The sequence below is a fragment of the Danio aesculapii genome, chromosome 5 (genome assembly GCF_903798145.1).
Source record: "Danio aesculapii chromosome 5, fDanAes4.1, whole genome shotgun sequence".
In the NCBI taxonomy this organism is placed as follows: Eukaryota; Metazoa; Chordata; class Actinopteri; order Cypriniformes; family Danionidae; genus Danio; species Danio aesculapii.
In genome coordinates this window covers 10,398,821-10,422,803 of record NC_079439.1, presented here as the reverse complement: position 1 = coordinate 10,422,803, position 23,983 = coordinate 10,398,821, and the positions used below count along the sequence as shown (strand labels likewise).

The 23,983-nt window shown below is 34.7% G+C and overlaps 2 protein-coding genes and 1 pseudogene across 3 annotated transcripts in view; 1 reads left to right on the top strand and 2 right to left on the bottom strand.

Annotated features, from left to right (window-relative positions):
* chek2 (checkpoint kinase 2) overlaps positions 1–9,100 on the top strand; it is a 29,518-nt gene extending 20,418 nt beyond the window's left edge. The window contains exons 12-15 of one of the 2 annotated variants that reach the window (XM_056457366.1): positions 5,584–5,699; positions 5,794–5,879; positions 8,665–8,745; positions 8,893–9,100. In XM_056457366.1, coding sequence (XP_056313341.1) covers positions 5,584–5,699; positions 5,794–5,879; positions 8,665–8,745; positions 8,893–8,955 — 346 coding nt within the window. In that variant the 3' untranslated portion in view covers positions 8,956–9,100. The remainder of the gene's footprint in view (positions 1–5,583; positions 5,700–5,793; positions 5,880–8,664; positions 8,746–8,892) is intronic. The other variant, XM_056457367.1, reaches the window with a different exon arrangement.
* Positions 8,761–16,471, bottom strand: LOC130228881 (glutathione S-transferase theta-3-like). The gene is made up of 5 exons (XM_056457369.1): positions 16,294–16,471; positions 13,809–13,896; positions 12,736–12,886; positions 11,877–12,053; positions 8,761–11,292 (listed from the first exon to the last, which is right to left on the bottom strand). The coding sequence occupies exons 1-5, from the start codon at positions 16,415–16,417 to the stop codon at positions 11,146–11,148; spliced, it is 687 nt and encodes a 228-aa protein (XP_056313344.1). The 5' UTR covers positions 16,418–16,471; the 3' UTR covers positions 8,761–11,145.
* Positions 16,472–20,053: 3,582 nt separating this feature from the next.
* Positions 20,054–23,983, bottom strand: part of LOC130228878 (solute carrier family 2, facilitated glucose transporter member 11-like) — a 30,110-nt pseudogene continuing 26,180 nt past the window's right edge.

Genomic DNA, 23,983 nt, shown 5'->3' with positions numbered 1-23,983 from the left:
TCCCATTTCAATTATGTCTTAAACACTAAAAGTGAATTAGAGTTCATATTAGGCACTTTTACAATGTATAGGATCTCAACTATAGGAACTAACCACCAAATCATAGGGATTTATGAAAATTCCAGTTGAATGAGGAAATGAGAAAGCAGCATTTAAAAGTTCTTAAGTATAAAGTCAAATCGTCATCATGTGCTCATGCCTTTTCAATCCTATTTACATTGTGGATTAAACCCAAATAGTGAATTAGAGTTCATATTAGGCACTTTAAGTGTATATGATCTCAACTATAGGAACTTACCACTAGATCAAGGTGAATAACAGAAACTAAAACTAAGGCTCAAACTGAAGGTCAAAAATCTTTGGTGATTTACAAAAATTACAGCTGAATGAGGAAATGGAAATGCGGCATTAAAAAGCTTAACAGTCCTTAAAAAGCATGAATTCAGATTCATCCTGTACTCATGCCTTTTCCAATCCCAATTCCATTATGTCTTAAACACTAAAAGTGAATTAGAGTTCATATTAGGCACTTTTACAGAGGGTATAGGATCTCAACTATAGGAACTAACCACCAGATCATAGGGATTTATGAAAATTCCAGTTGAATGAGGAAATGGGAAAGCAGCATTTAAAAGTTCTTAAGTATAAAGTCAAAACATCACCATGTGCTCATGCCTTTTCAATCCTATTTACATTGTGGATTAAACCCATATAGTGAATTAGAGTTCATATTAGGCACTTTTAAAGTGTATAGGATCTCAACTATAGGAACTTACCACTAGATCAAGGTGAATAACAGAAACTAAAACTAAGGCTCAAACTGAAGGTCAAAAATCTTTGGTGATTTACAAAAATTACAGCTGAATGAGGAAATGCAAATGTGGCATTAAAAAGCTTAACAGTCCTTAAAAAGCATGAATTCAGATTCATCCTGTACTCATGCCTTTTCCAATCCCAATTCCATTATGTCTTAAACACTAAAAGTGAACTAAAGTTCATATTAGGCACTTTTACAGAGGGTAGTTTCACATAGGATCTCAACTATAGGAACTAACCACCAGATCATGGTGATTTACGAAAAAAAATGTTGCATTAAAAAGTCCCTAAAATGTTTAAAAGTCCTTAAGAAGCATGAAGTCAAATCGTCATCATGTGCTCATGCCTTTCCAATCTCATTTCCACTATGTCTTAAACACAAATAGTGAATTAGAGTTCATATTAGGGTTGGGTACCGAAACCCGGTGCCATAATAGCACCGGTATCTTTGTAACCAGTGTGTACCGGAATAAATCAGCATATGAAGTTCGGTGCCTAATTTCGGTGGCATTGGTGCTGCGACAAGGACGTAAGGAGCATCAAGGGGTGCATCAAAGCCACACATTGTCACACCACGTACGCGTTGTCACCATCTCTAAACATTTAATTTCTTAACTTTGAGGAATACGGACAGGCGATATCAGGCGTTTGTTCTTGTTGCTTGGGGAACGGACGCACGCAGTACAGCGCATTTGGTGAGCAAGAGCGACTCTCTTCAGATCAACACGCATGATCGCGTTCATCAAATTTGCTTAAACTAAGCGTTCTAAAGCGTATTTTACAAACAAGGATTCTGACACTGCAACATGAAACGGATGCTTAACAAAAGTTGCGTGTAAGAGGAAAACACGTCAAGCTTAATGACACATTTGAGGGCTCAAAGGCACTGTCTCTGACATCAGCTGGCACTCTTAATGAGTACGTACATGGACATCAATGCTCCGATTTTAATATGGTTAAGACAATACTATGATTTAGAGTCTAGACTAACGTTTCCATGTAAACAGTGATTTTAGATAACCTCAAAAGGACCACAGACACCTGCGTCGCGAAATGCAGAGTTTTTTTTTTCTTTCCATTTAACGTGCGGTATCAAATTCCATTAAAAGAGACATGGAGACTTCCACGAGTCCCCGTGTCAACAAGCTTGGCCCCCCTAAATTTGGACGCGTATTTTTGTGTCAAAACGCCATGGAGAAGCGAGATCAGTGATCGGTGGCAGACTGCGGAGATACAACTGAGGCCTCTCTCTGCGCACTCTAGGTGACACTTGCACTCGCTCCCTCGGGCACTCGCACCCTCTGCTGCACGCATTAGCCTAGTTCCTCGCATTCGTCAGAGGTTGATGCCCAAATTGACACAGGTAATAGCGATTTTAACACTTAATATAGGAAGTGCTGCGCTATACAGAGACCATAATTAATCAGAAATCTAGTGTACATAGTTTTACGTTAGGAAATGCAGTATTGAATTTACAAACAGTCGGCAAGTACCAAAGAACAGATGTAACACACTGATTAAATGTAGTTTTCAGTCACGCTCATGTAAGTCATATTCAAATCGTTCAGTTTTGCCTTCATTCATTTTTGATTTCCGTCTTCAACACATGATTTATTTACAACACATTTTTAAACGTAATAGTTTAACTCATTTCTAATATCTACTTTTTTATCTTTCCCATAGTGACAGTCAGTGTGTATAACATTTTACTACTTATATAAAACAGTTTCTCTGAACTACCACTGACTTATAACATGTAATACAGGATCATGAAAGGAACATTCAAAATGCAACTTATGTAAACACCTTGATCATATTATTGTTTTATTCAGATGAAGGCATATCATTAGATATAACCATACTGATAACCATGTAAAAATAGACACAAGCCTCAACCCTAGAAAAAAAGGAGTTCAGTATTTTGCTGACAGCCTTTCCTCAGGTTAGTAGTAAGCTAATGTAATTTCATAATGCAAATCTTAAATTCATGCTAACCAACAAATGATCAAAGGAAATATATTAATGTAATTCAAATATATACAATATGAATTGATGTTTACTTTAAACTTGAATGATATTGTTCTATTAAAATGATTTTTTAAAAGATTTTGTCAAGTAAAAGATTTATCTAGAGTCATCTACTATAGTTTTGTGGCTCAAAAGTATCAATTCAGGCACCGTTTTGGCACCGGTACCATTTTAAAAGTATCGATTTAGCACCGATATGGAAATAACCCCAAACGATACCCAACCCTAGTTCATATTAGGCACATTTACAGTGTATATGATCAGAACTATAGGAACTAATCACCAGATGATTTACAGAAACCAAAACTAAGACTCAAAGTGTGGGTCGAAAATCATTTTCTTTAACTGAAAATAAAAACATTCACAATAAATTACAATCTGAAACTACTAATGCTAAAATAAAACAACAATTAGCATAAAATAATCAAATTTTTTAATTGATACTGTAAGCATTATGTGGCAGAAAATCTGACCTGCAGCTGTTTAGAAATGCGCATTTACAGACCAACATATTTTCTTCTGTTGTCAAAAATTCCAAACTAGGCATTGACGCAGATGATTTTTAATATAGAGGTCATTTTTTGATCATTTTTACTTTTATTTAGGTAGAATTTGTATGGTTATTGCACTGTTATTTTACTATTATTGCTTAGAGGTTTGCACGAGAGTTCATGTAAGATGTGCAAACTTTGACACTGAACATGTTCTGTTAACTTTGTTAAACTAGAATTAAAACTAAATATATAAAAACTAAATCGAAATGTGTTCAGAAAAATAACTTGACTACAACTAGCAAAACCATTAATAAAACAAACTAAAACTAAGCTGAAATTTGCAGCAGATAAAAAAAAATAGTATAAAAATCAAAACTAATTTAAAAGCAAAATGTAATATATATTACAACTATAATAATCTTGCATCAGACTACATGAAGAGAAGTTTAAATGCAAAATCTCTTTGGACACTGCAGCTGTCATACACCGTCACACTAGGGCTGTCACTGTGCAGACATTTTTCTTGTGGTAAATCTGGATCATTCAATAGCATGATATGCCGTATTACCATCAAACATCCCAGCATATAAAGTTTGCACATTTTTAATTAGCTTATGGTTATCTCGAACAATCCCAAACACGGCATTTAAGTAGAAATTAAGAGGTTTTTTATTATGCTACCAAAATAAGCGATATATTTTATAGTGATAGATTATATAGTAATAGACCTTATATTTATATATATTTTATATATAAATTCTATATTTTATTTTTAGGTTTTTCCAGGGAAACTAAAATAACTCCTATTCCTTAAATGTTCTGAACGGGCAAATGAACAACAATCTGTCAAAAAAACAACAATCTGTCCTACCTTTTAAAATAATTTTTGCTTTAATATATATATTTTTACAGTTAAAGTACAGTTGAAGTCAGAATTATTTGCCCCCCTGAATTATTAGCCCCCGCTTTTTATTTTTTATGTTTAATGGAGAGAAGACTTTTTGAGCTTGAGGTGAGCTCATTAAAAAAGCATTGCATGCAGCTCAGATTGCATCTGCACCAGGTCTGCATCCAGTCCCCTCTCTTTTGGGCTGGCACTCTTCAGTTTTTGGTAGCTCAAATTCAAGTGGCCCGAATAGAAAAAACATTATTTAATAAATATAAGGAAACCAAACACATACATTAAGTAAACAAAAAGTTAAAATAAAATTAATATAAATTTCAATGGAATAGAATAAAATGGAATATAGTATAAATATTATATTTGCGCATATACATTAGATTAGTCAGTACTGAAGCCAAATCTGGAGCTTATCTAACAAAATAACTCCCGATAACGGTCCAAAAACTAGTACATCAAAATGTATATGTTATAGAAAAATATTAAATACAAATTTAAAAAAGAGGGGGAAAAAAGCCAAATAATTGAAAAATTTTGTTGAAATTTTGTAGATAGTAATTTATTTTTAATTTTTACAAATTTATTGTATTAAAATGTATTATTTAATTGTATTGTTCAATTTCTAAATATGTCTGGTGACTAAAATATTATTTTAATAAATATATGTTTCATAAATCTGTTTTGTTTAAATGCACCAAAATACATTGCCTATAATGGATAAAAAATAAATAAATAAATAAAAATAAATAATATATATATATATATATATATATATATATATATATATATATATATATATATATATATATATATATATATATATATATATATATATATATATATACATTTGTTTTTTTTACTATTTTAATTTTTTTTATATATCAGCACATTTCTAAACATAATAGTTTTAATAACTCATTTCTAATAACTGATTTATTTTATCTTTGCCATGATGACAGTAAATAATATTTGACTAGATATTTCAAGACACTTCTATACAGCTTAAAGTGACATTTAAAGGCTTAACTAGGTTAATTAGGTTAACTAGGCAGGTTAGGGTAATTAGGCAAGTTATTGTATAATGATGGTTTGTTCTGTGTAGACTATCAGAAAAAAATTCGTTTAAAGGGGCTAATAATTTTGACCTTAAAATGGTTTTTAAAAAATTTAAAACTGATGTTATTCTAGCAAAAATAAAAGAAATCAGACTTTCTCCAGAAGAAAACATATTATTAGACATACTGTGAACATTTCCTTGCTCTGTAAAACTGCGTATTATGCATATCTCCTTAGTCAAACACACCTTAAAGGTTTAACTTTATTTCTTTATCTCTGTTCTGATAGTTTGGGTGGGTATCCTCCATTTAACACAGAGTGCGCCACCATGTCTGTCCGTGAGCAGATCATTAACGGCCAGTACCGATTCATCCCCTCTCAGTGGAAGAACGTTTCAAATGAAGGTAACCATTCAACAGTTCTATTCTCAGATTTTCTTTCAAATGAACTCCTTAACAGTATGTAGTTTAAGTGAAGCATATTAACTCTACCTTTCAGCCAAAGATTTGGTCAAGAAGCTCCTGGTTGTGGATCCTCAGAAGCGTCTGAGTGTTGAAGAGGCGCTGGAGCATCCCTGGTTAAAAGTATGTGCAGAAAAGACCACCGACTACACTAATGCGTTAGGCCATTATTTAGCTATATTGAAAGCTGACAGATTTTAAAAGGGTGATATTATGCCTTTTTTCCCCCCAAGACATAATTTAACTCAACTAAATGTGCTGTGTATCAGTGGTGTAGTCCTAAAAAAATAGGTGGTGTACTATTACCCACCCAATCCAAATTTTAAAAGTAGGCAAAGAAATGACGAAAGTCAATGTATCTTTGATTCATTTGATTTTATATATATATATATATATATATATATATATATATATATATATACATACATACATACATACACACACACACACACACACACACACACACACACACACACACACGCTGTGGTTTGCTGACTAACTAAGAAACGAGTTCAGGAGCGGGATTCTGCAGCCGTTTTTATATCAAATTTAAAGGGGACTGAGGCGATCATTTTGTAGTGTACAGGTAATCGCAAAGGTGTTAGGGGGGCTGACATCACTACTTGCTATACACTTTTATACACATATACACTTATTTAACAACACACTTTACATGCCAATTTGCACATAACAGCTGCACATATAACGTTGTATATAGTAATAAACATGTACATACACTTGTCAATCTGTATATTTGCACTCACTACTTACTTCTATTTTTTTTTTTTTTTTTTTAATATATTTATTATCTGTTTTTTGCCCTGTCTCTGTAATCCTGTTGCACTGTAGAAGCTCTGTCACGAAAACAAATTCCTAGTATGTGTGAACATACCTGGCAATAAAGCTCTTTCTGATTCTTTCTGATTCTGATTCTGAATGGAAATATATTAGGGCTAAAGCGACGCCCATGCTGTTTTATAATTTTACTTGAACGTTTCAGCGAGACTTCATTCAGCTGATTTGTTGTGATCTTCGAAAAACTCAAATACTCAATAGACAAAAATTAGGGAAGTCTAATCACCAAAACAAGTGAGTATACCGAGAGTATGATCCTCAGAAGTCGTAATACCCAAACAGCTCGTGGAAAAAAGTAGGCATACTGAGTATACGTGCGTATAGCAAGGACTACACCACTGCAGTGTATGTATGTTTTTGACTCTTCTTAAACATAAAAATACTAAAATATGTTAAGAAACCTGCTAAGCGAACACTTGTTTATCTGAAAAACAATGCTAAAGTCAGTTATTCTCCTTTGGAAATGTGCATTCAGTGTCGGAATGTCTGCCTTTGTTTTGTTCTCTATAACCAGCCCACTGCCAGTTCACCCATTTATATTGCGGCACCCTGGGTTGCCTTGACATTTCATTTTAGTCATGAAGTCTGAAATTGCGATCTCTGGAGGACGGTAGCAGCCTCTGAAATAAAATGCAGATTCAGAGTTATAAAATACACAAGGTGGTTTTTAATTAGCAAATAAAATAAGTGTTACAAATGTAAACATTAGCTGAGCAGCTTACCTTCACGCACGTACACGCCCCCTTCACATCAGCACTGGACCTAGTTGAAACCACAGGCATAATACAGAGTGAATCACTACTGACGTGATGGGGGCATGTACTTTCACTTTTCACTGCTACCCTCCCTCACCTCTGCTCGTGTTCAACCCAAACTACGATCAGCGCGGTGTTTCTCATGGCAGGTTTTTATCCTTCATACATGTTGAGAGATCGAGTTATGTAGGATTTAATCGTTGAATTAGTCTAAATGTAAATACCCTCGTCAGGCAGCGCAATAGAGAGGATCATAGCGCATCAAACGAACAGTATTAACAAAAGAAAAACACACAACTGAAGACACTTAAATACATGTCGTTGTTGTTTTTATAGCAGATCTGTGATGTTCGTCCACAACTTCATGCATTGGGTTGAATTAAGCTGTCCAGTCTTTGTGTTCAGTTCGTTACGATCATGGTGGAAACCCAGACAAGCTGTCAGGCAGCGTAATACAGAGAGTGAATCAAAACGCATCAAATGATCAGTAATTAAAATGGGAAAAATAGATCAAATATCTATACGATTATATTAGACACACATCTGATGCTTGTATTTGTTGCAGCTTCACGTCAACAACTTCACGCATTGGGTTAAATTAGGCTTTAGTCTCCTTTACTTCCATTGTTTCTGTTCAGCGAAGGGAACTCAACCAACCCCGTGACGTCAGACACAGCGACATTCCAAGATGGCTGCGCCCTAGGTCTAAAATCTATAGTAAAACATGCCGTTTTCTCCTAAATGCTTACATTAGTCGAGTTTGTTGAATATATTTTCATTAAAGTGGAATCCAATGTACAAAATAAGGTAAACTTGACTGAGTGCTTCATTTCCCCTTTAACTTGTAAATCACTCGCGCTTGACGATTCTTCCGCGTTTGGTGTGAACACAGCATGAGGCTTGATTGGCAGGCATGCTCGCTCCTGTTTGTATAATCAATCAGAGTCAGGAAGCTTAGCTTGAGGGGCCAAATGGCAAAAAACCTATCTTATGTTTTGAATTTGGACTGCATTACCTACTTCACCTAGATCTCAATCCTAAATAATAATAATAATGATTCCTTACATCTATATGGTGCTTTTCCGGACACTCAAAGTGCTTTACACATTAGGGAGGAGTCCTCATCCACCACCACCAGTGTGCAGCATCCACCTGGATGATGCGTTGGCATGTGAGAGTTGCAGAAAGCTAGCTGCCGGCAATCCTACACACTGCACCTTTAATATCTATAATGTGACTTGTTTAAATAGAATATTAAAAGTGTGGAAATATAAATAAGGTCATTGTTTTTGTAACAGGATGACAAGATGAGACAAAATGCAAACCTTCTGATGAATACTGGAGCTGCAAATCAACCAATGCATCCAGAAGCAACCAGGGTACATCAACAAACCTTTTAGTAAATTAAACGTTTTAATTAAACTTTAGAGGAAATTAAATACTGGATTTCCCACATACATTTTACAGTTTAATGTAAATGTCAATTACAATGCTTCAGTTGTTATTTAAAACTATTTAATTTCTAGCAGAAACGTAAGGCACAAGAGGGAGAAGGTGAACCGTCATCCAAGAGGAAACCCGGGCCTTGATCTACACATGCTTTTAGAAGTTTTTGTATTTGTTCTGATGGTGGCCTTTTAAAACTTAGTCCTGTGATCTGTTCAACACTGTACTGCTCTTGTAAATACGTGTTTGTACCATTTCTTGTCGAAAATAAAATGGTTTTACATTTTCTATTCCTCTCATTTTGTAACTTTATCACAAACAATGTTTCTATTTCATTTCTAAAATAATTTGTATAAAATTGGAGACGTTTAAAAGGCACACTCTGGAGTTCTATGTGTGATATTTTTTTTTTTTTTTTTTTTTTCCAAAAATTAGTCCTTAATCCTAAACGGGTAGATGTCTATGCAGATTTTCAATCCCTTTTTAGTATAATTCCGTCTCGTATAACCAAGACCAATGCTTATGAATTATGTTTGGCATCAAAAATTGGTTTCCTCACTTAAATAAAATGCATTATACAGTGCCCAGAATAAATGAGTACAGACCTCTTACAGATCTTTCTTTTAAATTAATACTTTCTAAAGGATGTTAAATATTTGTATATACACTCACCGGCCACTTTATTAGGTACACCTTACTAGTACCTTACTTGCCTTCAGAACTATCGGAAATAGTCCACCAAAATAGATTTTGGTGGATTTGTTGGCTGCACATATATGATGCAAATCTCCCATTCCATCACATCCCAAAGGTGCTCTATTGGATTGAGAGCTGGTGACTGTGGAGGCCATTTGAGTACAGTGAACTCCTTGTCAACGTGTTGTGCGTTCAGAGATGCTCTTCTGCAGACCTCGGTTGTAACTAGTAGTTATTTGAGTTACTGTTGCCTTTCTATCAGCTGGAACCAGTCTGGCCAGCTGAAGACTAGCTCGTCTGTCAACAACAACCATGCCACATTCAAAGTCACTAAAATTACCTTTCTTCCCCATTCTAATGAACTGCAGCAGATCGTCTTTAACATGTCTACATGCCTAAATGCATTGAGTTGCAGCCATGTGATTGGCTGATTAGAAATTTGCGTGAACGAGCAGTTGGGACAGGTGTACCTAATAAAGTGGCTGGCGAGTGTATACATTAGATTAGTCAGTATACCAAAGCCAAAACTGGAAGTGATCCGACTAAATAACAAGATTACAGTGCAAAAATTAATTAACCAATAAATATGTTAGGCAAAAATATTAGACACATTTTGATAAAGGAAAAAATTATAGAACCATAAAAAATATGAAATTTAGGGGGAATTTTGTAGTTTTAATTTGAATTTAAATGTGTTTCCTTATTTTCCTCAAGATGACTCTTATTTTAATGAATATAACTTTAATAAAACTAAATAAAATAATAAAAATAAAACTTAATAAAATAAAACTATTTAAATGCACCAAAATATATTTATATTCACCATATTCACTGAGAAATGAATAAAAATATTCACAGTAACCCTTGTGTGCTGTTGGGGATGTTTTCGTCCACTCTGGGGTTATTTTGAGGCTTAATTTGGCTGATATTTGGTGACATCTATTTTGGGAAAATGCTTTGGAATTTTTCAAAAACTCAACACACTGGGCAAATTGACCACCCATTCATTATATTGATGCCTGTTTTTGTCCCATTGACCTCCATTATAATGACATGTTTTGATTGCAAAGCCATGATACCATATAATCATGCATTCTTGATTGTAGCTGGTTTTACTCCATAGAACTCCATAGAACTATATATATAAACCAGAACCTTTTTTTGCACATGCTTATCTAAAGGGTTAATAGTGCCAACTAATGATCAACAGTAAAAATGACAAGTTTGACCTCTTCCCAACAGAGAAAAGCACCAACAATCAAGAATGCATGATTACGTGCTGTCAAGGCTTTGCAATCAATAAATGTGATTATAATGGAAGTCAATTGGGGCAAAAACAGCCTCCAACATAACGAAAGTGTAATTTTAAATACACAAAATGGATTAAAAGGAATTGTGCTCTTTTATGCGGTGCACTGTATGTGTATTAATATAATGCATGATAATCAAAAAAAAAACATGACATTTATATTATGCAGATTTTCTTTTGAAAAGGCACAAACTTTGTCAACATTTAACCTAAACTTTTGATGCATGCCTTGATTACCATAAATTAATCAAACTGCATATCGTTATTAGACAGACTAAATTCTAAATCACTCTAAGTCAAGTCCAAAAACACCTTGCCGTGTGATTTTTCAAAGTTTAGCAGTGAATTTATCCCTCAGGCGGTAGACGATAGTGTGAGCTTCGTCAAAGGAGTCAGACAGCGCTGATTGGACTCGACCCCTCCAGCTCATCAGTTTGGGTCTGTCCTTCAGAATGTCCCTCCCGCTGCTCATTGGCTGAAAAACATGGTTAAATAGAGGTTTACAGGCTCATGCATCTTTGAGTTTACTGATGTTTTGCATATCTCAGAACATTCGATGGGGATATTTGTTCTGAGGTTGCTTTATGCAGTGTAAAATGGCCATAAGATGGGTTTCCGTTGCATACAGTAAGATTACATTTAATAAGATGTCAAAGGATAAGGTTTTTAGGATGTTTATTATATGTTAATAAAAAAAACATGATTTTAACTTTTAATAATTATAGGAAATTAATTTTGTAATTATTATGCTCATTCGGGACTTGTTTAGTAAGATTTCATTATAATTGCATACTAATATTTACAAGTCTATGTAAATTTTATATGATTTATCTGTAAACAGCATTTTTTTTTCTAATTTTCAATCAAAATAACCTTTGCTTCAACAACAGCTGTGCTTTTTTTCCTAATAATGTGCTGTCAGTCACACGAGATCCACCAATAGCAATCCACAACTTCTCTGAATGACACAATCAAGTCCCGCCCTACATTCTTTCCTATTCAAGAAGCCATTTCTTTCAAATATGGGAAAGATCTGTCCAAACAGTAAAAGTATCATACCTGCATGAGTTCACAAATTGCTAGCAAGTCAGCCAGTGAGATGTCATCACCGCACAGGAAGGCCTGTCTCTTCAGAAACATGTTTTCCAGCTTGTCTAGTGTGCCGTTCAGGTCTGATAGGGCCTTTTCCAGCTTTGCAGTGTTTGCCGGCTGTCCTGTCATGAGTGGCAGTAAAACCTGTACGAAAATGCAAAATATTTTCAAGAAACAGTCCCCTCTTTTTTTTTTTTTTTTTTTTTTTGGAAATAGTCAAATTGTATATCTCCCCTACTGTTAAAGGTTGAGTTTTATCGTTTTTGAATGCATTCAATCAATCATCAGGACTGTCAGGGACACTTTTAGCTTAGCTTAGCATAGATCATTGAATTGGATTAGACCATTAGCATCTCATTCAAAAAAATATTAGAGATATTACAGGCTCCTCAAAACAGGAGCTTGACATCAGCTTGATAACTATGTAACATTGTTGCGTAATCATGCGGTGTCATGATACGACAGCAACGTCCTTTGATTATTACACCGCGATTTTTACATGTCTTAGTGCACAATATATTATATACTGCAGAAGAGTCGAGCTTCAAATGTGAAAATTATCGAACGTTTTTTCAATCTTTTTGAGCGAGATGCTAACGGTCTAATCCGATTCAATGATCTATGCTAAGCTAAGCTAAAAGTGCTCAAGCTAGACCCGGAGATCATCTGAATGGGAAAAAAATAGTAAAACTCAACTGTTTAGCTGAAGGAGACTTGTAAAATTTGCCTATTTCTAACAAAAAACTAAGAAAAAATAGCATTTGTACCAAAAAAAAAAATGTTTTGAATGTCACTTTAACCACTCGCATATTAAACCCTACTGTACCTCTTGCCAGAAGACTGTGGCAGCATGCATTCGTGTGTTCATATGATGCCAGGCTGTGTATTCATCAACTCGTGCTCTTTTCTCTGGCAGTTTGGGGTACCAGTGATCGGGCACTTTGTAGGTTGTTGCCAGATACTTCAAAATTGCATCACTGTGCCAGAGGATTATTATTAATATAACGAAAGGTTAGAGTAAAAATAAAGATTTGCTGTTGATTTACTCATCCTCACGCTAGTCAACAGGTGAAAATAATAAAAAAAAAATAGACTGAAAGAAAGAAATGTGTGTTTATGGCTAAAAATGTGGTCACTTGTGATTCATAAAATGCAAGTTACTAGAAACAATTCTTGAATCCAAAAGTTATTAAATGCCTTATTTTAAAATTTTTAAATATAACTAAATAGATTAAATAAATAACATGACAGGGAATAATAGCTTTTACAACTGTCAAATGGACAATTTCACAAAAAAACACTTATGAAAGCCTGATGTCAATTATTTTTGCCTTTAAAATGATAATAAAAGTAAGTTGGTTATTTGGTTAGATATTTAACGAAGTACTAATCGATTTTTGCAGTAATAACTAATTTATTTTCAGAAAATCTGACAATATTTGTAGCACAGAATTTTTTAGGCATACCCAAACTCTCTTTTCTGGCTATAATTATTAATATAATAATGTTAATTATATATAATTATTAATAATAATGTTATAATTATGTGTGTGTTATCAATATCAGAATGTTTGCATGTGTATGATTAGAAATGTGTATGTATTTTATTTAGATTTTTTTTCATGTGACACTGCACAGAACCAATATTGCACTAATCATTGACTTGGAGTTTTCATTTTGTTAAGCCTCTATATGGACCACGTTTTCAGATAATACTAGTGAAGAAATGTTCTAGTGAAGAAGTCCTACATCTTGAATGGCCTGAGGGTGAGTAAATGAACAGTAGTTTCATTTTTGGATGAACCATCTCTTTAATAATGATAATAAAATTTTTTAAAGAAACTTTTTACATTTTTAAGACGTCCAAATGCAAAGGTTTACAAGTCTCTCATTCCATACCTTTCAGTAAGAACAAACCCATTGTCCTCCAGCACTGGCACCTTTTGCATAGGGTTGAGTTTGGTGAACTCGGGTGTTTTCTGCTCCCCTACAGGTAAAGTTCATTGAGGTAAAATTGGTTTTATATTCTCACATTCAGACTTTCTCTGTAATATAACTTCAGAAAAGAGCAATTCCATGCAAATGTCAAATTTGCCATTAAAAAAATTAAGTTTTCACCAAATAGCACAACCCTTTCTAGGTTTTTTGTGTAGGGTTGTACTTTAAAAATACTCTCTGTGTATTTTGTAAATGTAAATGTCTGTGTCAATGTTTTTAAACAACTATATTTGATTTACCAAAGTCACACAAGTGGCAATTTCACATCTGTCACATCCATAAAGGAGAGACGTCACATCCATAACACAAGCTATTTGCTCATAAATGCAAACATGTCAAATAAAATAAAACCAATCATGTTTTTTCTATAGAGAGCCAACTCTTATTTTTTGTTTAGCATTGTTTCTTTTGGGTTGTGCAGTTTAATTCACAGAATTTCTACAAAGCATGTTGTATACTGTAAACTCGCAGACTTTTTTGGTCACATCCATAACGTATGTTTATTTCCCTCCTTTAACATATTAAAAAGGTTTACAGATTGATATTTTTCTGATCCCATAACTCTGTAACTCTTAGTTGTTTTGGAAAATATAAACAGAAGTTTCAATATTATGTTAACAACACATTTTATGTCCATTTATGTTTTAGGATATTACTGCAAATGTCACATTCATAATGCCGCAATTGCTCAAAAGTATTATTTGTTAATAGTGAAATCATATCAGCGGCCAACGGCAATCAAAGTACAACATTGTGCACAGTCAAATAAACAGTACTAATGTAGTTTTCATGTACTTGAATGTAATGTCACACCGAATATTCAAAATAGCATGGTAAACAATATAGAGAGCGTGTCACTGAATCAGTGAGGGAATATACAACCAACTTTACCTCGATATAAAGTTCAAGTGCATTAAAGCTTACAGTATGTGAAAAAAATATTATAGTACTACATAGTACATAATATAATTTTTTGATCCATACTATAGTAAATACTTGAATTAATCAGTTGTGATTTATATCGTTGCTATACAACTACAGCAATATAAACAACTTACCCAACACTGTCCTATATGCTTTTTACAAATATACACTACCTGACAAAATTCTTATCACCTATCCAAGTTTAAGGAACAACAAATAATAACTTGACTTCTAGTTGATCATTTGGTATCAGAAGTGGCAGAAAGGCAAAGGCCTCTAGATTACGCTTATTTTATCAAAATGAAATATGATCATGTCTTGATTTTTAAATATTTAATTAGGACAGTAAGGTCTGACTTGAACAAAAGTCTTGTCATTTAACAGAAATAATGTACAGAATAGAATATAAAGTCATACTGCAGTGGAAAAAGAATGTATATTGTGTATGACTCCCATGAGCTTGGAGGACTGCATCCATACATCTCTGCAATGACTCAAAAAGCATATTTATAAAGTCATTTGGAATGACAAAGAAAGCGTTCTTGCAGGACTCCCAGAGTTCATCAAGATTCTTTGGATTCATCTTCAATGCCTCCTCCTTCATCTTACCCCAGACTTGCTCAATAATGTTCATGTCTGGTGACTGGGCTGGCCAATCATGGAGCACCTTGACCTTCTTTGCTTTCAGGAACTTTGATGTGGAGGCTGAAGTATGAGAAGGAGCGCTATCCTGCTGAAGAATTTGCCCTCTCCTGTGGTTTGTAATGTAATGGGCAGCACAAATGTCTTGATACCTCAGGCTGTTGATGTTGCCATCCACTCTGCAGATCTCTCACACGGCCCCATACTGAATGTAACCCCAAACCATGATTTTTTCTTCACCAAACTTGACTGATTTTTTGTAAGAATCTTGGATCCATGATGGTTCCAATAGGTCTTCTGCAGTATTTGTGATTATTGGGATGCAGTTCAACAGACGATTCATCAGAAAAATCGACCGTCTGCCACTTTTACAAACGATCAACTAGAAGTCAAGCTATTATATTATCTTACAACTGGGCTCGATGACAAGACTTGTGTCAGGCAGTGTAAAATACAATACACCATTGTAGCAAAACTAAAGTACATTAAAAGTATTTAAGTTTATCAGTTCATTATATTTGTTAACAAAGAGCAGTAAATATTATAATATAAACAGTTTAATACACTTTACTGTAGTGTGCTTCAAATACGGTGTAGTTAATTATTAAGTTATCAGTTTTTCATGTGGAGTTGTGAGGTAAATGCAGAATAACGTTTAATAAACGAAATTAACAATACATACATACAAATTTCTAGAAATCATAGATGAACCACGTTCAGTCTGCAGGATAACCTTTGCACCGACTTGGATTTAAGCCATAGGGACCATAAGGACTTTACCAACGCATTACTGAACGATACGTTAACAAAGTAAGCTCACCTTTTCTTATCGCAATTTGTTCCACCGTGTGTGGTATTTTATTATGTTTTAGGAATATTAGCACAGCTCTGCATGGCTGTGACATGAGATCCAAATACGCTTTTACTGCCTGTCTGCCGGTCATAGTGAAGTGTGTCCCGTACTGTAGAGAGAAACAACATGTATTCCTGCTCGTCCAGCGTCACTGTCCATAGTCCAATCACAAGCGTCTTCCTGAAGTACCTCACAAATGCTCTAAACGCGTTAAACTGAGTCTTATTTAAGGCATTTGTACACTAAATAGTATGTTAATATTAATATAATAATTTCCGATAAATTTATAAACGAAGAACAAATGGAAATGTGCCCTAAAGTGATATATCACACAGTCTGAAATGAAGTCAGAAACCACAGCGATTGGTCGATCCTTAGCAGCGTTGAGAAAAGTAACAGATACCACGTGACTACACGGGTAAACGTTTCATTGTCGAGTTATGTAAAAATAGCTTTTTGCATATTGCAAATGGTTAATAGATCGTTTTCGTCTTAATAATGAGAATAAATTTGTGTTTATTAAATTGAATACTACTTAGACTAATCCCAACTGATTTGTGAAAAGCTGAAACACGTTATGTAACTTTCTATTGACAATTGCATAAATGTATTATAAATTCAATGTTTGTAAAATTTCTGTAAACATTTTAGTCACTAAAACATCCTTGATTGTAAAATAGACATTCATTGTAAAACATATTGTTAATTGTCAGTTTTCAATCATTTTTGTTGACATTGTATAGGCGAATTACCCGGTTTGTAAACATTCATAATGCGCGCGCATCGAGGTTGCAGAAAAAACTGGGAGCGCTAGCATTTACAGGGAGGGAATGACATCTGATGCGGGACAGAGTTTGTTGTTGTATTAGAGATAAGTTATATTGATTACACATATTATTTACATAATTCTTTTAGTGTATTATAACAGCTTGTCGTCTGACAGGTCCATTTGCGATAGCACCCTCCCAAGCGCGTCCAGCACTTGGAACTCCAAGTGATTTTACAAGAGAGTTAAAGGCCTACAAGTCTTTAGATGCCTAAAATGTTGTTCTGTGTGTCATGTGCAAGAAATAATGCTCCATGATTACCAGATTCAAAACTTTGTAGTGCTAAAAACCGAGGTTCTGCCTAGCCAAAGACAAAGAAAGAAGACTGAACTGTACAAGGCCTGGGTAGTCATCAAAAAGCAAATAGACTGCATTCTGACAGTGAACTGCACCTGTTCGGGAGGGTAGATGAACTTATTCTTTTACATTTCATTCTAAGCATTCAGTGTCAGCAGTTTAATTCACCATATTTAACTGTTTTTGCTGAAATCATTGCTGCAATCAAAAACAAGTAATGTGTATGATTAAGCATAGCGTGAACTTACCTGATATAAAATGAGAACTGCAGAGACAGCATTTTTAATTAGGTCCTCAATCCATTCTGCTCTTCTGATGGCTGTTAGCCAAAGACATCTGTGGTTGGCATTAAAAGCAGTGTGGTGTACTGTTTGGATTTTTGCATCCTACCGCACAACACAACATGTTTGCTATTGTAACCGGTCTTTTTTTTTGCAACCGGTATGCATGGTTGAACCCGTGTGACATCATGTGTGGCGTAGTTGGTAATTCATCTATAGCACAGGGGTTCCAAAACTTTTCAGCCCACGACCCCCAAAATAACAATGCCAGTGACTCACGACCCCCAAAATCCACTGAGGTGGTTATAAATATATAAACCTTGCACACACACCAATAGGCCCAAGGCTAGTCATCGTTTAATTTTGGAGAACGCCACTCGGAGACCATCCTCCATGTTCAGTTGTGGCCTGTATTTATTTTTAATGTATGTGAGTGCCATAAAGGTGACAGAAAGTTTAACTTGGTTCCATAAAATCAATGTGCTGCATCTGACACTTTTGTTCTGTCTTTAATATAACGTAATCACCACAGGGGTTGCTAAAATTGAAAAGGCTGATGATAAAATATGGTAATTCTAACAGTTTAATAAAACTAAACTATTAGTACCCACCCACCACCCCTTATTGTCCCATTGAGAAAAAATATTGTAAAGCAGCTTATAGTAAAGATGGTGGTGTTTTTGAACCTTATTGCAGTAAAGTACTTGAATTGATCTGTTGTGATGTCTATAGTTTTTATGGAAACACAACTATCGTAATATAAAAACATTACCCTATATTGTAGTCTACAACTTATCTTACAATACTCCACAGTTTACTGTAGCAAAACCTAAAGTATGTGCCTGTGAAGAGATGATGCCAATAGAGGACTTTTTAGAGGTATCTATAATCCTGGACCAGGCCATATCCTGACCAGATGGGAAGATATTGTGGTGGTCATGGAGGAGCGGAGAGCATGACAATGATTCCTGAAAGACCCCTGTGACAGACGAGTCCCCGCACAATCTACATTGTAAAAGCTCTATAGAAATAAAAATTAACTGAATTGAATGTTACATGGTTTATTACAATTTATCAGTCAACTATTGTTAATACTACACTGTGCTGGAACATTCAATAACAATGTGTTGTTAATACTATAATAGATACAGTATTTAATACAATTTAGTATAGTAAGATTCAGAAACACTAGTATTTTCTATAAATTTCTGTAGTATTTTAGTAGTGATTTGTTGCTTAAGTAATATATTTGTAATATTTTTAGAATGCTAGGAGGTAGGGTTGCAGGGTTTACCGGTACTATGGTAGTATCGTGATACTATGGCTCCAAAATACTGGCGGACACACTGTAGTTTGTAAACGTCATTAACGGTCTGTCTACAATACATAATGTTGCATGTGCAAAAGTCGCTAAAATGCTTGCAGGCTTGTGCAACAATAGACCATTTTATTTGAATAGTCTGTGGAGCCCTTTAAGTTGCAAAAGTGTAGAATTCACGCCATTTATGGTAGCCTGTTGCACGTTTTCTGATGCTTCAGTTCAAATCTGAATCAGTTCATTTCTGTTCCTGTCAAGCACGTCATATTTTTAAATGATAAAATTTTAATTATTTAAATTTATTTTTTTTAGCAGTGGACAATTATGTTGAATGATCATGTTGCCTTAGTTCATCTCCTGGCTGACCAAAAAAATTGACAAATTTGTAATTCATCATCTTCAAAAAAGGTCTCACAGATTTGCCTACTGGCATACTGGACCAGGTGAGAAAGCTCCAAACATTTCGAGTTGCAGCGCTAGCAATACTGGAAATATAAAATGCAGGAAATACCAAAATCGTTACCTGAACTATGGTTTTATTCCGTTTTACTGATGCAAAGAGTCCCTGACCCAGCCACAGTGCATTATCTGCGCCAAGACATTTGCTGATGATAATACTGCGAGGTGTACCCAATACAAATGGCCTACTGTGTGCTTTTTTATTTTACATTAGGCTATTATTTGTACATAAACATATCTAGATATCGTAATAAACATACCGTTTGTTTGAAAACAAACTTTTTTGTCATGCAAACTTATTTGAGTGATAATATCATTTAATGTGGAGGGGGGGCCTTACTAGTTTTTACAGGAAAGAAGGGGGTCACAGGCAAAAAAACATTGGGAACCACTGAATTAATGGTATCGCGACAACCCTACTAAAAAGTAAAGAACTTAAAATACCAATTATTATGCAATTTCTTTCCATATTTAGTCAACTTTCATTGTCATTTACATACATTTTTGTTGACAAAAATGAAATTAATTTAAATGTAATTCAGTGATTTTTAGATTGAAATAAATCCTTTATTGTCAATATTAAAATTGTAAGACTGTAAAATAAATTCAAACATGTTTGCAGTGATTTCATGAGACATCAGTTTCTCATATGGATCCATTTTGCATTATTTAAGATTAACAAAAATATGAAATTGGTATCACAGGAGCGATTCTAAATGATACTTTCTGCGTAATACTTTCAGCCATATTAATTTGTATAAAACACATTCAAGATACAATTGAAAGTCCCTCCCGTCATGTGACTGTCCTTGATAACAAAAAAGACAGTATTCATGCTGAAGGCACATGATGTAGTGCAGCGTCAGTGTGTGTCAATATCTGTTCACACACAATTATACGGTTGAAGTCAGAATGATTCGCCCTCCTGTGAATTTTTCAGATATTTCCCAAACAGTGTTTAACAGAGAAAGGAATTTTTCACAGTATTTCCTATAATATTTTTTCTTCTGGAGAAAGTCTTACTTGTTTTATTTCGGCTAGAATAAAAGCAGTTTTACATTTTTTAAAAACCATTTTAGGGTCATAATTATTAGCCCCCTTAAGCTATATTTTTTGGATTGGCTATAGAACGCAACATCGTTATAAAATGACTTGCCTGATTACCTAATTAACCTACTTAAGCCTTTAAATGTCACTTTAAGCTGAATACTTGAATCTTGAAAATATCTGGTAAAATATTATTTACTGTCATGATGGCAAAAATAAAATAAATCAGTTATTAAAACTATTATGTTTAGAAATGTGTTTAAAGTGTAAACAGAAATTGGGGGAAAATATACAGGAGGACTGATAATTCTGACTTCAACGTTTGCTGATCTTACATTTTCATTTTGGCAGATTAATGCATATGTCAATACAGTAACATTGTAAAGCCCTTTAAAGTGCAGTCATACTGTATGTGTGCATTACATTGGTGTGGACAGCAGAGGGCCCTCAGTACCATTGGCATTAATGATCTTCTTTCTAGAGCGAAAATCGTTCTGAATCTCTAGAAAGGTCTTGTTTTTGGTTTCAGGGACCACAAAGAAGATATATGTGGCCACCAATAAGCAGATGACCAGGAAAACGAGGAAGCAGTATTGCTTTAGGCCATTCTGGGAAAGATAGAGAGGCAAAAGTTTAACAGTGTTGCATTGCAAATCATTATATAATCAATTATTCATGAAAACATGTTTTTGTGGTAATCATAACTTTTTAAAGGAAGATAATTATTGTTTTTAAAGTCATAGAGGCTGTTTTAAAGGGATAGATCTCACAATTTTTTTCAAATTACTCACTATTTACTAGGCCTGTCACAATAATCAATATGTGGACTTATCACACAACCCATGGACATGACCTTAAGCATTTTTGGTGATGCGATTATATATCATCCAAACATAAAAAACAATTCTAGCAACACTTTAGCTGATTTTGCAACGTCTACAATGCCTGATTATTAAACTCTTAAAATGACTAATTTAAAAAATATATTCTAGAGAATAAAATATCATCTGTTCTTTGGAAGAGTGCACTTGCTTTTTGATGTTTTGTCATTCTGGCATTATATAATGAGTGGCTAAAATGGTCTTAAAATGAATATAAAATTGTTTATAGCAATATATTTGGTGCAATACATCATACAACAAAAAAATAGATATCGTGACAGGCCTATTTACTCATTTATTGTTAATTTCATTGTTAATTTTGTTTTATTTCAACATTTAAGGCAACCATGTAATTTTTTTACAGTGAAAAAACATAATTAAAAATGTTGAATAACTATGAAGTTATTAACCATGTGTTTTGATCATTTTTACAAAATATGTGTAATCCACCAGCCCTCTTGCACCCAGCCCGCTCTGAGCTGCGATCGAGCTCATGATGTCATGGGAGTCGGTTGCTCTAACAAGGAGGCTAAAGACCATGGCCTCTAGCGTCTGTCTGTCAGAGGAGTGAGGTTTACAAGCATAGCACTTTGCTAGCTGGCACCTGTTATACTCATCCCCCTAAACCTCACTCCCATCCCGGACGAACCCCCATGTGTAACCCACCAGTCCTACTGCACCCAACCCGCTCTGAACTGGGATCTTTGCATGGGCGTTAGTTGCTCTAACAAGGAGGCTAAAGACCATAACCTCTAGCGTCTGTTGCTAGAGCAACTTTAGAGGTCAGAGAAGTGAGGTTTACCTGCATAGCACTTGGCTAGCTGGCATCTGTTGTACTCATCCCCCTAAACCTCACTCCCATCCCAGACGAACCCTCATGTGTAACCCACCAGTCCTACTGCACCCAACCCGCTCTGAACTGGGATCTTTGCATGGGAGTTAGTTGCTTTAAAAAGGAGGCTAAAGACCATGGCCTCTAGTGTCTTTCGCTAGAACAACTTTAGAGGTCAGAGGAGTGAGGTTTACCTGCATAGCACTTGGCTAGCTGCCGTCTGTTACACTCACCCCTCTAAACCTCACTCCCATCCCGGACGAGCCCCCATGTGTAACCCACCAGTCCTACTGCACCCAACCCGTTATATTTACCACAATAAATGGGAAGATCATGCCGATCAGAAAGAAGGAGGTCCAGTTGATGGAGCCACCGATCATGTACGCGGCAGGTCGATCGGTTTGGGTAAACAGCTCTGTTGTTAAAATGTTTGTCACGCCACCTGCAACACGAAACATGATAAATTTAGTCAGCAAAATCACGTTTATTTACTCTTAAAAATAAAGGTTCTTTAATGGCATCGGTGGTTCCATGAAAAGCTTTTAACGTCCAAGCAACTAGGGCTGCACAATATATGGTTTCAGCATCAATATTGCAATGTGTGCAACTGCAATCGTCACATCACAGGATATGCAATGGTGAGTTGGGATTATAGTTGATTACAATAAGTGCATTTTTAAATAGATAGTTCACCCAAAAATGTAACTTTACTCACTGTTTTCGTGTCACCCTTTACTTGTTTCAAATGTTTATGAGATTCTTTTTTATGTTGAACACAAAAAAAAGATATTTTAATAACTCATAAACGATTAAACAAGTGAAGGGTGACTAAATAGTGAGTAAATTTTCATTTTGGGTGAACTATCCATTTAAGGCCTGTGACTGAACGTTTCAACATTTCAGAGTTTAAAACATCCGGCCAGCTGAAAATATAATGCTTGTAACTTTAAGAAATAGTATATACAATAAAGACTATGCAGTGTTGATCATTCAATATCTGTATCTGAATACTGTTAGACTGACCAGATAATTATAAGTCTTATTTATTTTTTCTATATAGTATTTATCTATGCTTGTAAGGTATTTGTTATGCAATATTCAAGATTCACCCCCCTACAAAATCATCCTTATCCATCTAAAATAAAGATTTTTTTTTCGCCAAATAAATCTGTATTCGCATCGCAATGTATATCACAGAAATACAGAATATCGAAATGTCCGATTTTTTTTTTTTTTTTTTTTTTTTTTTTTTTTTTTCAGTATCGTGCAGCCCTACAAGAAACCCATTCATTCCATAAGGTTCTTTACATTGGAAAAAAGGTTCTTTAGAACCAAAAAATTCACTAATCTTCACTGAAAGGATATTTGGCAACCCCTAAATATTGTCATCACTGTAAAGAGGCATCTTTACTTCTTTCTGGCCTTTTTATTTTTAAAGGGATAGTAGTTCACACAAACATTTCCCTCACTATTTACTCACCCACAAGTGGTTCCAAACTTTTATGAGTCTTTCTTTTTTATACTGAACCCAAATGAACATATTTTGAAGATCATTGGAAAAATGGTAACCGTTGGCATCCACTGTAGGAAAAATAAATACTATGTAAGTCAATGGTTGCTGGTTTCCAACATGGGAGACCACATGCTGTTGGAAGTGGTGTTAGTGAGGCCAACAGGGGGCGCTCAACCTGCGGTCTGTGTGAGTCCTAATGCCC